The sequence below is a fragment of the Pempheris klunzingeri genome, chromosome 1, assembly GCF_042242105.1.
Source record: "Pempheris klunzingeri isolate RE-2024b chromosome 1, fPemKlu1.hap1, whole genome shotgun sequence".
In the NCBI taxonomy this organism is placed as follows: Eukaryota; Metazoa; Chordata; class Actinopteri; order Acropomatiformes; family Pempheridae; genus Pempheris; species Pempheris klunzingeri.
In genome coordinates this window covers 34,813,941-34,831,482 of record NC_092012.1, presented here as the reverse complement: position 1 = coordinate 34,831,482, position 17,542 = coordinate 34,813,941, and the positions used below count along the sequence as shown (strand labels likewise).

Sequence of the window (17,542 nt, the reverse complement as noted above, 5' to 3'; positions counted from 1 at the left end):
GACAGGGGATCCGCTGTCAAGAGGGTGGATGCCTGAAGCTGGTGAGCGCTCCGGTGATTAACGCACCGTTTACTAACATTTTCCTTGTGTTTTACCGAGGCTGCCTGTTTCCTCCGTGCTGCGGGGGCTCCGGCTGTAGTTGCCCCGTGTCCAGGCGCCACTGGGCCGCCTACATTAGCTGGTGTCTCCGCCAGCGCTCACAATCGTGTCGCAGAGAGCTAGCTAGCTCGGTGGCTAGCGTTAGCTTAGCTGTGTGGCTAGCCTGCTTAGAACCGATGAAACGCTGGTGCGTCCATTATCGGACGCGCCTCTCTCTGACATGCTTATTTCCATTTTTCACCCGCAGTTGAACGCGTGGACTTCCACAAACAACCAGGAGTGCTTCCAGAGAGCGCTGCGAATGCGTGTGATATTTCTGTGACACCGTACACCCAAATTTTGGTGCTCAAACCCGATTTGGTGCCTGCTGATGAGGCGCATCCGCCCAGGCTAGCGAAGGAGGAGCGGTTGGCGGTATCGGTTATTTCTGTTTTCGCTGCCACTCGCTCGGTAACGTAGATCAGGGCGATGCTTCACGTGTCAGGACCGTCGTGCCAGCGCAGGTAACACGACAGGTGAAGGTGCAAGGCGTTAGCAGCGAGCTGGTTAGATTGCATGTCCGATGACGGAGCTGGGCGGTCGGGGTTGAAGTTAGGCGCCGCAGTCGGTGCCTGATAATCGGCCACCGCTTAAAACCGGAATGTAGGTTAACGTTAGGCAACAAAGCGGACGACAAAGGCGAGATTCACGGCCCGTGTGCCGGTGTAGCCCGTGTCTGTAGCCGGCGTTGGGCTTACAGCGGGCTCCAGGGAAGGCGCACTAGCTTGCTAGCTAACGAGCGAGTGTCTGGTCCTGAGTGGCCGGTGGGCGAGTGTCAGAGCCGGGCTGCCGCCGGCCGTGCACGCCGGGTCTGTTCCGCCCGTGTGCGCGGTGCCATCTTCCTGCCCCTCGCCTTTCTAAGGTTTGGTGTGTTGGTGCACTGAAGCCTCCCCGCCGACTCTGCTCTCAGGGCGTTAAAAGGCCGTATTAATAGCTGCGACATAGTGTTCCCATGACTCGGGCCATGTCGTCCCGGAGAGTTTCGATGAAACCGGCTAACTGCGCCTGCGGGGATTCACTTACACCTTCCTGCTAAATAGTGAGCGGGGTTTAAAATAATCCCTCAGCAGCCACAAAACTAACCCACTGGTTATTAGTCCTCTGCCTCACTGAAGTTGCAGTGTTGAGTAGCTGAGAGTGTGTTTTCTGTTGCGGGAATGTGTTTGGTAGACAGCAAATGTGTTGCCATGTATCCTAAAATGTGCAGAGATGGTGACTGAATGCTCGGACCGTGCAGGCTATCATCCAGGGTGTGCTCCTTTCATTCATCTCTATAATTTACACAACTACACAGGCTCCATACACGTGCCTTTATATGGTCTCTACAGTACAGAGCAGATATCTGGCATTGCATTAATAAATAACGTTGCCCCACTTCTCTCGAGGAGTGGAGGCATCCACAGTCTAGCCGGGGAGGGATCCGTGGTGGCACATCATGTGGAGAGTGTTTCCCTGCTTTGGTTTTGTTGCAGGGTGGAAATTAAAGCAGGATTTAGTTGGTGATTGGATGTGTGAAAGTCAGCTTCTATCATCCATATTTTGTAGAGGGAAATGCTTGTTGGGAAATCAAATTTTACTTGTGGCCTAACGCCAATTTTAATTCTAATATGGTGCAATAGATGGATTTGTAGTTACTGCCCAAAGTGTTGGGCGTATGAAGCTGTGAGCTTTTTTAAACTATTAAAAATTGATGAGAGAGGCTGTTTCTGTTGTTTTCGGCTGTAGGATCATGTGGATGACTGACTGACGTTAAAATCCCAAAAGTGTCATCGTTGTCGTTAAACTTACTGCCTTCCTTTTTGTTGGGTTTTGCAGCTCGTCCTGCATTCACTGAAACAACGGCGCGTGTTGACATCTGCCTCGGCTGTGTCACCGTGAAAATACGTGCTTTGCTCTGCAAAATTCCTGCCTCTGTTTAAACTCCTGCCTTTCAGTGGCTTATTCAACGGTGCGCCTGAATGGTCCTGACCGCCGCTCGTGGACTCGCACCGAGGCTCCAGTTGTTTTCCTTTCTCTTTTTGTGTTGTCGACATGTGATATGAGCAGCAGTGACACTCTACCTTTTAGTCTAACATTGGATCCGGATGCATGTGTTAGGAAGTCGACATACAGTCACAAGATGACTGTTTGTGCTCGCCTCGGGTGGAGTTCAGGCCTGGCTCTGCGCTCTCTCTCTGTGCAGACCTCCTCCATGATATTTCCTTCAACAAAAGGAGCTTTCTAGTGTTTCAGATTATACACATACACGAGGCCACACGATGCTATCGCAGCCTGGGAGTTCTGACACTTTGTGTATTGATTTTTGCTTTCCTCTCTCAGATTGGACCAGCAGATTAAGTTTTAAAGTGTGTGTCTGTGGCCACCATCTTTTTAATCTCTTAAATCTGAGATTAATCTGACTTTGTCGAGGTGAGATCAGAGGAACAGCAGGTGTTAGCAGAAGGAAGCTAAATGCTGCCTTTGGTTTGTAGCCTCCTCCAGGCGACACCTCACAGAAATATTCTCTAACAGTTATTTATGGCTTGGTTGTGCTTACATTAGTGTACGTCAGAGATATGCCAATATTGTCATGCTTCAGCTCAGCCTGGCACTAACTGAGTTAAGTCAATTCAATCAAGTGGTCTCTAAATAGTCAACAAGTTTGTCTGATTGGCATGAAAAACAAGTATCATATTTGAAATGCTTGAATGTTATAGTTTGATGCTTTCGAGGAGCAGTTCTTTAAGGACTTGTGGTTTTAGAGCCTCTTGTGTCTAAGTTGTGAGATAAACTGTTTGGACTGCAGCTAGCCATTATTTTAGTAATTCTACCAATTAATCCATTGATTAGTTGGATAAGAAACACTTTAATTTTTGTTTGGATATGTTTGTATGAAGTAACAAAGTATAAAATATGCAAATAAACTGGAAGAATCAGCGTGTTCCCTTTTTTCCAACATTAAATTAATAAAAAAAAACACAGCAATGCTGACCGTCCAGTGTTTCCGACCCTCGTTGGGTCATTCAGATTGTGTCATGTGATAGTTGTAGTCGTGGTGTCCACCTCTGGCCTGAGGGTCACAGGCAAAGGATGGATTGGATGGAGTCCCATCGTGCTGTTCGATAATCTCCACCTACAGCCGGCCGGTGCGTCAGAGAGATGCAGGCTTATTGGAGTTCGTATTGTGTGACAGGATTTCCATTTGGATGCACAAAACTAGCAACAGCATTTCCTCTGGTGTGTGTCGGGGCGTCAGGGCCTGCCTCTGCTGCATCTAGTCCGCTGCTGCTGTTTAATCCGCTGCATGGTCATTTTCTACACCTAAACCAAAGAGGCTGGTTTTTCTGGGCATAAGGTGCCAGGCCTCGTCCAGAAAGAAGGAGCCAGTGGGTTTACAGATGAGGGGGACAGAGCTTGTAGCATGGGAAATCTCACCCTTGTCTCCTGGGAAACCCGTTTAGCCTCAGTTTGTGGTCAGCTATTTGCCCTTCAGTCAAAAGTTCCCAGTGAGATGCATGAATGCTCACGCACAAGAGAGCGAGAATCAAAGCTGCCACAAAACTCTAATGTAATGGGATATTCAACTTTATTAATCCCTGCTGGAAGTATATACATATATATGTATGTATTTTTTCCACCAGGAGCGGAGAAGTCGGGGTCAGATGCCAGACTGTGAATCGTGGAGCTGATAGAGATTGGAGATGTTGTTCAGGGGCACTTCAGCAGCAGTGTCCACTGTTTAAAAGTATAGTTCCTGACTCCACCGCCTCTCCTGCATCCTGTTGTTATCATACCTGTCAGCATACTGTACACATACTCTCTGCAGGCCGTCAGGAGTAAAGGAGACAGTTGTTGTTGGTTTCTGTAATTACTTGAAGCACTCACTGGTGTACTTAGCTGAATGCTAAGATACGCAGGAGCACTCTCACGCTGAGTTTCTGACTTCTGTGGCACGTCCATATCCTGTCGCATTGTGCCTAAAGTGGGAGAATACATTCTTACTGTTGTCCTGGCTAAAAATACAGAGCCCTGGTGGCTGGCATGCAGCACAACCTGCACCCTCCGTGTTCAGCCTGCTCGATATAGGCTGAGGGAAGCATTTTCATCCTCACAGGTTGCCACCAGCCTTTCATGAATGGAGCCGATGTCAGAGCCTTTCATCGCTGCGCTCCCTCGTTGGAACCCACCGGTCGGCCACACTAAACACACCCTATTGTACGCAGCTATTCTGGAGGGGATATCTGAGCTAATTGTGTTTGCTTGCAGTCGGACACTGAAAGGCATGCGTGCTTTGTGCACCGGCTCTGATTAGATCAAATCAGATGTATTAATTGGCCTTCATGTGTCTGTTTAGAAGTCATTATCATCTTCCCCTGGTGACGCTTGAATTAATTAGTGAGTTAGTTGTTTTTTTGTGTAGCAGTGGGGAAGTACTTTATGGGAAGACTAAAAAAAAAGGCACATGTTGAAGTGTGTGACACCGACCTGTGGGGCCCTCCAGTTTGTCCTTTGTTAAAGTGGTCTGTCTGCTATTTTTATGACAATGTGTGTTATGACAGGACAGGTTAGCCTAATATTATCCAGCCAACCACATCAGCCTCTCGACTCATATCAGTGTTAGGTTTTGTCCAAAGTTACCCAACAGCGGTTTTGCTTCAGCGGCTGGAAAAAAAAAAAGTTTCGCTACTGCTTTAGAAAGTGTTGAATCTGCCAGGAAATACAATCGAGCAGAATCAGCTCCGATTTCACAGAAAAGTGTGTGTGTGTGTGTGTATGCGCACAGCTTTTTATGATAACTGAGTATCACAGTGAATGTATTTTTAGTTCCAAACCCTCAGAACAAAAATGGGACCAAAACAGGATTAGTTGTGGGAGCAAAACCAAACATTACCCTCCGACCACCAAAACCCGCAGCTGCCTGCAAAATGATTCCAGGAGAAACACTGTATTGATGGCAGAAGATCTTTTCTTGCAGTTAATATTAAATCGTAGCCGAGGCCTTTATTTTTCCCTCCTCCTCCTCCTCCTCCTCCTCTCACAAAGTCTTGCAGCTGCATGTGTGTAGTGAGTGTGTGTGTGTTTTTTCTGTGTGCTGGTATGAGGAGAGACCAGGGCCTGCCACAATACTCTCCTTGTGTTCGGTGAGCAAGAGGAGCCTGGCTCCACTCCTGTCACACAGTTGCTCACGGCACTTGTCCTGTCATTCGGACTGACCTCCTCGAGCTGTCTGCTGATCCCCAGGCTTCATCCGCTCCGTCTTTGGTGAAGCTTCTCCAACCACGTAGACCGTCTGAATCTTTGTGTCATTGTGTCAAATCTACGTATTCCACACAATGACAACATGATAATTTGAGGAGATGTTTGGCAGTGTACGGTTGGTTTTTCATGACCTGCTTTTTTTGTGCTCGTTTGAACCCACATTAAGAGTGTTCTGGGGAAATGCATTCCTTTCCTTCATTGGCAACAGATGTAGAGGAGAGCATTTTTTTCTTTGAGCTGAACCTTTTGGAGTGTCTAAAAACAGTGCGGCGTGGACCGTAGGGCAGCTGTTTTGCCCATGGAGGCTGAAATAGACTTCATGAGAGCGCTAATGTTGGGGCCTGTGGCCGCAGCGTCGGAGGGCCTGTGTTTGCCTCACAGTGGCAGATTGATAAGGAGCTGTCAGCATGGCTAACAGCTGCCCCATCAACAGCTATTAAGCTACCTAGCTGTGATGTGACAGTCGCACAAAAATGGCTACTGATCCAAAAGTAGACACTGTGGGACTAGAGGGGGGCCTGAAGGTTACAGGAGTGGGCTTGTGACCATAGGGGTGATTTTATTTAGTCAAATCTGTGAAAGCCGATAAAACAAAAGGGGAATGCTTCTCAGCAGCTGGTGTGAAGGGGCCCTTGAGCGATGGCACTCGGGCGGAGCTGCTCGGTGGCCTGTGGGAGGAAGGTGTAGATGTACCGGCCCCTCCCAGGTGTGCATGCATCTCCCACGATGAAGGCAAAGCGGGTTGCTGTGAAAAAGTTAGATGTGTGCTCTCATATAGTTTCTCTGCATGCCCATTCTTTTTTTTTTTTTCATTTCTGGTTGGTTATTAGCTTAACTGAAGGGAAACCAACAAGCGTGTAGTGGCGTGTTGCTAGAAAGCTGCCACTTAAAAACTCCTCCCCAGTTGTTTGTTGATGGCTGCAGTTGTCTGCCCAGGCGGGTTGCACAAACAGGTAAATCACACTTGGCACTAAGATTTATGACACCCCCCCTCCCCTACCCTGTGGCATGCCTGGTTTGACGGTTTGGTTACTGGCGACAGGGAGCTTGCTGCAGGAAACCTTAACCCCCTTCCTGTTGAGGCTGAGCAGCTGACATGCACGCTGAGTGGGGAAGAAGCAGAGCTAACATTAGCCTGAAGCAGCCCCTGCTGGAGGAAGGACATTAAAGTGGGCTGGCTCTACTCCAGTGCATCCGGAGGGACTCTCCTATCACATGTGTTTGTTTGGGTGCAATCTGTAATACAGTGTGCCCTGCAACAGGAGGCCGGCAGCCAACAGAGCTACCCCGAGAAGCCAGCAGGCCTCATTAATATTGATGCCATGTCTGCTCCTCTTGGGATAACCTCTGCTTACGGAGCTTTATAGCCAGGGAGGAAATGTAGACCACTAACACTCTCTAATAATGTTACGCAGATAAATTATATGTGCCCTGTAACAAAGCAAGAGGCCCACATTCTCATTCCACAAACTCTGAATGGACTGTGACTCACTGCTCTTAATCAGTTCCTGCTTCTGTTATTCACGCAGAGGAGCGCGGAGTCATAAACAACATCAAACCACAGCAAGGTTTTCACTCTCAAGAAAAGCCCGAACCCACAGGACTCGTGTGAAGAGCATGCTGTGTCTCAATGCCGTGCTGCATATTAACATCATACAGTGCATGCTATCAAAGAATCAGAAAAGACATCAATGTGTTACCGTCAGGAATGAGAGAAGATACGAGTCAGCAGATGTCAAACTGGTATACCACTGCTAATTAATAATAACAATATTAATCTTTTGTTTTATAGCACCTTTCATACAAGAAAGGCAGCTCAAAGCGCTTTACAACAAAGGAACTACATGCACCGAGTGCTTCACATGAAACAGGAATAGACATAAAGTAAAGATAAGTCATATGAGAAGCATTAATGTGGTAGAAATAAGTGAAAATAAAATGTCTAATGGAAGATAAACCCCCACTGAATAAGATTAATGATAAATAAAAAGTCAAACAGGTTTCGTAGAAGGCATAAAGTCATGTAAGATAACTTTTCAAAGGGAGGACAGTGGTGCATTAAAATGCAATTAATGCATGATTTAGGCTACTGTAACAAAAAACAAAATGTATTCTCAAAGTTAAGATGTTGAACTCTTCTTCCTGAGGCCGTCTCACCGCTGTCCACACAACTGGTTTCATTTATTTCCAGCTGTGAGCAGCTCCTCCATTTCACTCTGCACTGCATGTGACAGCAGGGTTCAGGAAAAAATACTACACGAGCAAGTCTAGTAACAACCGACCTGAACGATGGCAGGTGGTGTGACGCTTATTTTCCTGACTTGTCCTTGTCTTGAACATGTTCTTATTGAGACTTTACAGGTTTTATACGTCTTGTTTTAGATGTGTTCTTGTGGGTGTGGACCTGGTGGCAGCTGAAAATGACACCTAAAAACACTGATGTATCCCAGATTGGTCTGCAGGGCCTCCACAATCTAACTGTTGTTGTGTGAAATGTTCTCAGTGAATGAACGCTGGCCTGTTGTGTTCCCACGGCGGCCTCGCTCACCTGTTCTGGCCTCTTCCAGACACCTGACGTGCTCCTCCCTGTGACTCGGCCCGACACCGCGAGAGACCAGACCAGCTAAGCTCAGGTTTCCTGTTTGCCTCGCAGAAGCTAATATCCCATTAACCGTGTCAACTAGCCAGCATTGTGGGGCACCTGGCAGGTCCTCCCTGCAGCTGTAATCCCTGGGATTTAGAGGGATGCACCAGTTAGATGCTCTCAAACTACCACAGAGTAGAAAACGGTCTGTTCACCAGGAAAACTGCGTCCTTTAAGAGCTGACAATGTGCCGTACCTGCCCACTTTGTCTGTGCAGAAATAACATTTTCACTCCTGATTGAAGCCAAAAGGCAGAGAAGTGAAGAACGGGCCTGATATAGATTTATGATCTACGCAGCAATCACAGAGCTTTGATTAGAGAAACGCTGGACGAACAGAGCCTCAGAAAAAGAAAATATCAAATCGATGCATGTTTACATCGAAAGTTTTCTTAGAGCTATAATCGACAGCAAAGCTCAGAATAACAAAGTGGTTCAGGTGTGTGTCTCTTTTTCCAACACACCTCTGCCATAACCCCTCCCCCCCAGACTGTGACGCGCTCTCAGGTTCGATTTCGTTTGCCATCTCCGCTCAGTTGGACACATCACGTGGCGCTCGTGTGCTGATTTCACCATGTTATTGTTTTCCTTGTCTACCAGACTAACATTAACTAGTGACATCATGATATTAGACACAGCGCCTGTTGCAGGGCTGTTGTCGCTAGCGGGCTAACGTCAGAGATCAGTAAAACAAAAAACACTGGTAGTCGTCCTATTGTGTGTCTCTGTTGTCCGTTCATGAGGAGGTCACTAGTTTCTCTTGGCTCTGTCTCCTCACGGCCGGGGGCAGATGAGGGAGGGCGGGCTGGCTGCTTTTTCCCGGGCGTACCCCTCCGTTTGTGAAAGGAAGCGAGGTTTGAAGGTCAGGAGGACGCATAACGGAAGCCACTCATGTACGGCTGCCACCACACAGCAGCTCAGCGTACGATGACAGCAGAGGGGATGGTAGCGATGGTGTGTTTCTTTTTTTCCACAAGTGACTCTCTCTGACTCATCCCAAAACACAGAAGCTTTCAGCATGCTGCTGCAAGATAACAGAGTCTGACTGCTGCACAGAGCGATGGCCCTGCTGTGTGTGGAGCTGTGCATCAACAGATTAGTCTGTCATGTTGATGTTTGGAGTCCCATCAGGAGTGTGTGTGTGTGTGAGGAACAGGCTCATGTTTCAAAGAGTTTTATTGGAAGCTTTTGGCCACAAATCTTGACATTTATACAGAATATGAAAGGGCCTCAGTTTTTATGTTACTCCACAGGCGTGCCTTTAAGTTAAGGAGACAGAAGAGGAAGAGGAAAAAGGACACCAAAAGAAAAAAAATGGTGGCCATATTTTTAAAAAATGACTCCAGCTTATCAGACAATATAAACCACATCCACTCTTGGTGTGGTGCATCAGTTCTTTTGCTGCTCAGTTTATGAACTGCCTCTGATTTTATCAGTGTGATTTCAGTATTTTGGAGCTGTGTGTTAGGAGGGGAAACATTATAGGGGAATGTTTTGAATAGTGTAACCTGTGCAGCACTTTAAACCGTTTCCGGTTACATATATATATATATATACACACACACACACACACACACACACACACACCGCATTTTATTTGATCTCGCGCACAGATATTTACATGTAAAGGAACGGGCTCAGTAATGTAGTAATGTCTTTAGTAATGTCTTGTAAGCTTGGAGCCTCAAGTGTGACACAAAATCACAATATTGAATCCAGGCTCTCCTCCAAATGTCTGTTTTCAAACCTGTCTTCACATTTGTAAAGAATTTCTTTCTGACATTTCGTTCTTGTTTCATGTCCTTGTCAGCTTTGTTGACACAGGCAGTTCTTTTTTTTTTTTTTTTCTTTTTTTTTTTGCCGAGTTTGCATTTTAGATCAGTGGTTGTGTTTTTATCACCAGCTGTGTTCAGTCTTTACGTGTCACCAGCTGACCTTTGGCTGTTTTGGAGTTAGATTATAGTGAGAGGAGGGAAGACGAATTGTAAGACGAGTTTTAGGCCAACAGTGATACCTTAATACTTAATATTTTAGCCCATAAGTAGTTGCTGTTTCTGACCTCTCGCCTGTTTTGTAAGTTGCCTGATCTAAATAAGTTTTTTCTCCTGAAAAGGCTCCCTTTTATTTACATAATATCATGCTTTCTTTATTGTAAAACTGTGATTTTTATTCTGGAAATCTCCCTTTGGCTGCGACCTTGATACTTAGTTCTCCTTGGTCTTGATCTTAACAATGTAAAATTTTGTGTTCATAATCAAGCGAAAAGGCCAAAGGAGGAAGGACAAGTCATATAATGCCGGGGGACTGAATGAGAGTATTGTGACTCCCACTATGCGCTGCTCAACAGACGCTGTAGTGTGTCTTCCAACAATGGCTTCTTGCAGGAATTTCTCTCTGCAGCTGTGTTCTGCTGAACAGACGCTGCCAGAGATTCTTTCAGAGACGCTCTCTGTGAGGTTTGGTGTTAGTAATCGTCTGGAAATGTGCAACTTTAAACCAGACCTCTTCACCAAACTGTAATATAATATCATGACCAAGTTTAGAGAAATGTGGCTGAATATCACCCTCTTCCAATCACAGCAGGAAAAGTTTTTCTCTGTCAGAACAGCAGATGATTTATCCCAAAATATAATGGATGGTATAGTTGACATCTCGTGTCATGTAACGCTGACCAGCATAGATCGTAACATGTGTAATACTTTTATATGGAATAAAGTCTTTCTTAGGTGTCAGTCTCTCTAATGACTTGACTTGATTATTTTTTACCTTGTTACACAACTTTTTATTTCTGGGTGGAAAATGGAACCAGGTTTAACAGCTGATACGTGTCAACTACTGAAAGGTGACATCCCTGTTTTTGTGAATGTAGTCTGGTGTTTGTGGTTAAACCAAAAGGGTCTTTGGTTTATTCCAACACTTTTAGCACCTACCAGTCATTCAGGCACCAGAATACTCTTTCACTTCTTCTTTCAGTGTGATCAGCCAGTGAAGGTTTTATGCTGGAACATGAATCATTGCTAGACCTGCTGCTTTCAAAGGCATATTATTTCTCAGTGAATATTTGCATCCCTGTCTCTCTACAAAACATTCAGGCCTGCCATTTAAACCCTGATTAAAATCGTTGCGACAAGTCAAGTAAAGTTGGTCGCGGCCGTGTTTTGAGTTGCGAAGGGCAGTCCAGTTGATTTAAGGGTGTAACAGTGAAATGAAGCTCATCCTTCCTCTGTGACGTGATGTTGACCCTCTCCTCTGTGTCTCTGCCTTTTCCTCCCTTAGGAAATGACCTAGAGGCCTTACAGATACATTTGTGCTTTTGTCGCTCTAATCTGCATCCGCGGACAACGGCGAGATCTGGAAGCACATTTGTTTCCGCGGTGAGTAATATCTACCTCAGCCAGCAGCCGGGGGAGAAACCAGGAAGCTGCTGGAGACTGGAGACAGGCAGACGGAGCTATCAGCTGGCCACTCGCTCACTGCCTGCAGAGTCCTGCTTTGTGAAGAGGATTTGAGACGGACTGGATCTGTCTGCCCTTCGCCTCCCACAGCTCCGCTACCAGCCAGTGCACAACAAGAGCCCAGACCACATCCTCTGATTCCAGCATTTACTTACTTGTTGCTTTTTTGTTTTATTACCGTCACTTTTTCCCTCTTTGCTGTTGACCAGTGTCTCCTTTTCCTCGGATTCATTTTCAGCTTTTAAAAGGATTTTCTACTTTTATTAGTGCAGGCTGGTATAGGTTTATATATGTACATACATATGTGTATATACTCTATATACTGTATGAAGAAGGATTCTTTTCCCCCCATTCTGAAGGAAAGTTAATGCACTTTAAAACTTGGCTGTAGTGTCACCTTAAGTACATTTAAGGAGTGTTTTTGACTTTTCCTCCCCTATTATGACAATTTTGTTTGACGCTGGAAGCAGAGAATCTGGAGGTGCGTCTGTGCTGGTTTTTAAGCTGGGCCTGACGTGTCTGCAGCAGGGCTGCATGTAAGCAATTCACTCAGCCTGCCAGTCTGTTGGATCGCCCTCCGACCACACCCACGTCGTGCTGCCTCTCTACCAGGCACACTGAGATGAGCCTCTGGCAGGTGGAATCCTTGAGCTGTCTTTTTACGTAACTTGAACAGTTTCGGGACCGTTGGGTTTGGTGTTTTTGTAAGGAGGACAACAGCACTTTGAGGGGAAAAACAAACTGAAAAACATCAGCTTCCGGTGCTGTCGCACCACTTATGTATTGTTGTAGTGCGCAGGAAAGTAAAATGGACTACAAGCGTCGCTTTTTGCTCGGCGGGTCCAAGCAGAAAGTGCAACAGCACCAGCAGTACCAGATGCCTGAGCTGAGCCGGACCCTGAGCGCCTCCCTGGCCTCCTCTTGCTCGGCCTCTTCGCCCATGGGCACCGGGGTGGGCATGGCCGGCAGCTGCCACCCACCTCCTTCTGGCGCCTCCACCGCGGTCGCAGACATCCAGCAAGGCATCTCCAAATACTTGGATGCTCTCAACGTGTTCTGCCGGGCCAGCGCCTTCCTCACAGACCTGTTCAGCAGTGTGTTCAGGAACTCTCACTATTCCAAAGCAGCTATGCAACTGAAGGACGTGCAGGAACACGTCATGGAGGCGGCCAGCAGGCTGACTGCAGCGATAAAGCCTGAGATCGCCAAGATGCTGATGGAGCTGAGCGCCGGGGCCGCTAACTTCAAAGACCAGAACGACTTCAGCCTACAGGATGTTGAGGTAGGCACTCACACACACTCACACACACCATCTCACCGCGCACACACACACACCCTCTGAACAAAACAATTATTGACATTCAAGTCCACTGTTTGCTCTCCTGGAAGGAATTAGTTGAGCTCACAACCCGAGGCTCTGCAGCACCACATACTTTATCATATTCATGCACTCGTGGCTCGTCTTCTCGTCGTGGTGCTAAGATGCTTAGCTGCTCTGTGTCAGAGGGTTGGCTCCATGAATCAGTGTTTCCTGGCTCCAGTGTGTTTCTCACGCCCAGTGTTGAGCCGGTGTCAGGATCTGAGGCTGAGGTGTGAGAAACACTGAGGATGTGAGAAGAAAAGTCATCTTTTGTCACTGAACACCATCTTTCCACAGCACTGAATCTGCTGATGTGAAACATCGTAGCCGAAGTGTTTTTCATGTGAGTTTAATAGAGGATTTGGAGACGCGGCACTAAATAACCAAAAGGCTCAGCTGTGATGTGGGAATCATTTTCTTTCTCTGTCCGCCGTGTCTGAACATTAATTCCAGATCGGTTCATCTGTGGTTGTAGCTGTCCACAAAAGAACCGGGTCCACATCTGTGCTGGGTCACATCTTGTCAAAATTCGTTCTCTAAATAGAGTCGAGGACCCTATGAACCCAGAAAGAAAATATGAACCTCAGGCTGAGAGAACCAGACGTCACTAGGTCCTGTAGTTGTTATAGGAGCCCCTGATCACCCTCTTCTATTAAACCTAGGCTGTGAGACTCACTTTAAATCCGTCAGGACGCCCATGAAGCCGCACAGGTGCATGCACCTGGACCCTGTGATTTAAGAGTGACGTGCTCCTGCTCTGAGAAGTAAAAGTCATGAATTGATAATTGTGATGGAAAATCTAATGTCCAGTCTTTATTTATTCAGTAGTGTTTCCTGTTGCCCGTTTAGCTGTAACTGTGCTGCACTGACAGACCGTCGGTCACGTGGTGCCACCTGCATCCAGTAGCTGTATGGTCAGCTGTTCACCTAAACTAAACCAAGTCCCAGGCTGACCCTCCAGGTCTGTGGTCAGTATACAAGATACTACAGGGCACTGCCAACACCACGGGGAGGGAAGGGGTGCATAAAGATATTCTTATAATTTACATGTAGATATTGGCTGAACAACGACCACCTGCTCATTTTAAAGTGGAAATAGGCACTTTTTGTGCTGTAATTCTCATTATGAAGTAAATGTTGATTGCACAGTGTAACGGCTGTAGACTCCATCACTGTTCAGGCTCCCTATAAGCCTCGATCTCACTCTGCAGCTCTGTCTGGGTACGATCTCCTGGGAAAATGAAGCGCTTCAACCATTGCCCGACCAAACCTCTGTTCAGGTTTTATCTACTTGAAGTAAATAACACAACTGGATGTTTTACTCTGCCTGTATTTTCTTTTCAACAGTAAGCAGTGGTTAGAGTTATTCTGTTATGAACAAGGAGTCGATGAGCAGACAGATGGTTGGATATCTGAAGATGCTGATTCGGTTGTTTTTTTGCGTTAGTGGCGAAATGATATTAGAACTCTTGTCTACTTCCACTTTAACTGGGGAAAGCTTCTCCTCTTCAGGCCTCAAGTTTATTTGCTCGCTCGTGTTCGGACTTCCCCGCTTCACCCGACTCTAGATCCCCATTATTTGCCACAGTTTGCCACTGTGTATAGGTGAAACACTGCAATATGGAGCAAGCACAATAGGGGTTATCAGTGTTTCCATAATCCTCGAGCATGTAGCAGGCAGCGGGTGCAAGGCTGCGGCCTCAACACAGGAGAAGCTGCAGGTTGGACCTCAGTGGATGTGGCTGAGCCCAAAACAGGAAACACTTTTGCACCGCAGTCAGTAAATCTGACTCTCTGTGGTTGTGGATATGCACAGATGAATATTAGAGGAAGCCCAAGTCTGTGAAAGTTTAGACCGCATGGCTTGGCACTTACACTTTGCGTCTGGCCCTGGGCATAAAGGGTACATTTGTTTAAAGCAGAGAAGGAAACACATTAATACTTTGCTCCACAATGACCCTATTCTGGTGTGATAGTTGTATGAACCTGTGAGAAAACACGGCATGTACACAATAATATTATGTTGGCAGAGCGAAGGACAATGTGCCAGTTACACTTGAACAAAAAATAGTGAGGTTAAATGGCAGCGTGAGTGGGTTCTTTTTATTCATAGAGCACAACATGGTGACGGACAAAGTGTGTTGTTTTCTCTCAGTCGTGGGGTGTGTTTGTTTACCAAAGTAGAAAGTTGTCAAATAAGCTCCGGACAGAGGAAGTGTATCAACAATAGAAAGTGAAAAACATCGGTTAAAGCTGCAGGGTTCTTGCTCTGTGCCGGAGAGCCTTGGAAATGCATGAATTTTAATGTGGTGGTTTCAAGTTCAATAAATGCCTGGATTTTGAATTACGTGCCATAAACTGCTTCCATTTAATATAATAAATCAAAATCTGACCGAATAGTTCAGATAAAGAAATAAAATACATTTGAGAGTCTGTTTGATTTGAGTGTATGTAATTTGTCACAGCTGTAAAGTGCTGGAAAACCTTGAAACTGCACCTTGATATTGCTCGACAAGTGCTTGAATTTGACTTTGTAAAAGTTGTAGGAACCCTGGAGCTGGTTAAGATCTGATCAAGTGATCAGATTGTTCATGGACACTTATAATTGATTAAATCTGCAACAGACTTGAGGATTTTTCGATGAGTCCCAACAATCTGCACTCTTTTAACTCTCCTGTTTTATTTTGGTGAAGGAAAGTTCAGATTAAACTTGTTGTGACCTGGCGTGCTGCTAAGTCAACCTGTCCCTGACGACGTGATGCATTTGTGACTGTAAAAGGGATTTTCCTTTGTCTGCATGAGTCGAGGAATGCTGTTTGGCAGCTGGATGTGTTATGAGCTCTTCAGAAAGAACCAAATGCAGTCTTGAGTTTGGGGAGTTGTGGTATGTGAAGCTTCCCCCCCCATTTTTCCTCAGCTCACGTCTCCTCCTCCTCTTTCTCTCTTGCCCTCCCCCCTTTTTTTTTTTTTTTTAACCAAGGGCCCCCAAAAGTTCAGGTCAGTGCACTTTTTTTCCAATCAGAGCCGAACTCCCTGGCTGCTCACTGGGACTCCACGGCCAAATATGCACGACAACGTCACGGTTTGTTTAGAGGCTGTTTGCTGAGCTTGTAAGTTTAAACCGCAGGGTGACGACCAGAGGCGGGCGGAGAGGTCCCCGTGACCAGAGAGCGCCTGCTCCGGTCAGACAACTGCACGAGCTCTCCCTGCCAGCCCCAGTGCACACTGGGAACACGCTGGAGCATCATCCCCACCGTTAAAACAGCTTTTTGCTTATGTCTTGATGAAATGTGGCCACATCGAATGAGGGGCTCCTCTAATTACAGTGAAACGTAGGATGTATTTATTGTAGGTCTTGTTTTCATTGGCCGTTCTGACTTGGACAACATACAACGTAATCAACGGGTTGGATTTAAACCTCTGAGCTTCTACCTCTCTGCTGCTGACTAGCCTAATGAAAAGTATGGCAGCCAGGAGAGCATTAGACTGAAATCAGCACCAACACGTCTCCCCAAAGTGTAAAGCTGAGGTAACGTCAGGAGTAGATCTATGGTACGGTTGCTATGGAGCGATTGGGTCCCTCCTGCTGCTCTTTCCGACACGTTAAGAATCATCTGCTGGTGTCGCTGCGGCTCGCTGTGTGTGTGTGTGCATGTAAAATGTATATTTTAAAGCCTCGTTATGAGTCATTGTGTTACAAATTAGTCGTGTGATGATTTGAAATGAATTAACAAAATCCACAGACCGTCTCCTTGATGGTTTTTCCAACACATTCAGAATTATTACGGCTTTTGCCGTCAGCATCGTCGCTAACAAGCTGCTCGCTTTGTGGCATTGATGTTTTAAAGGCGTTTTTTATTTCTCTGTAGTGTAGCACAGTGTGAACAGTTATTACTGATAACAGTAAACGTGGATGAAATGGTAATTAGAACACTAAAAATAGCTTTTGACAATGAAGCAAATGTGTTGGTGAGATGAACTTTTAATTGCAAGAAAACTCATTATGCCCAATCATTATGCCTGTTATTGAAGAGCCACACTTTATAATTAGTATTATTATCGTGTAAAAGGGGAAAAATAGAAGAAATAGAAATCAAAAGTAAGAGGTGGTCAGCTATCAAGTTACCACTGACATGAGCAGCCAAGACCACGACGGCTGGTTGTTGTAACAGGCTCAAACTCTGCCTTTCCCACTCTCCCAGGTTGGGTGCACTTTTAGTGCAGGTGTTATAGAAGTATAAATGTTGATTGTTCTAAATGTTTTGCCTTGTTTGGGCCTGAGAGGGGCCCAATGTCGGCTTGGCTCTGCTGCACTCTTATTTCTCATATTTTCCATGACACTGTGGGATACTGCACACAGCCAATCACATGTGTTACCCATTATCTCGTGCTGCAGCCATGGCCTCATTTTTTGCCTCGCTTGGTTATTGTAGAAGACTTTGTAGCACCCTGAGTTGCATTTGATCTCACTGTCAGCTTGTGCTCATGCTATGTTGTGATCTTCATTAGGAAACATGGTGTCAGTTTGCATCATGTATTACTGTGTCCAAGCTACATAATCAGGCTGTGTACGTCTCCTGTTATCGATTATTCATCTACGCTGCAGACGCACCGAATCCCTGCTGGCTGATTAAATTCTGACTAGTTGCTCAACATCAGCAGCAGGAATTCCTCATCTTGTGCACACTGGATCTGTGTTTATCAAGCC

At 46.1% G+C, this 17,542-nt stretch overlaps 1 protein-coding gene across 1 annotated transcript in view; it reads left to right on the top strand.

Annotated features, from left to right (window-relative positions):
- The window catches only part of garre1 (granule associated Rac and RHOG effector 1), a 32,403-nt gene continuing 14,861 nt past the window's right edge, over nucleotides 1–17,542 (top strand). Inside the window, exons 1-2 of the mRNA XM_070829437.1 lie at nucleotides 1–41; nucleotides 11,296–12,756. Coding sequence (XP_070685538.1) covers nucleotides 12,253–12,756 — 504 coding nt within the window. The 5' untranslated portion in view covers nucleotides 1–41; nucleotides 11,296–12,252. The remainder of the gene's footprint in view (nucleotides 42–11,295; nucleotides 12,757–17,542) is intronic.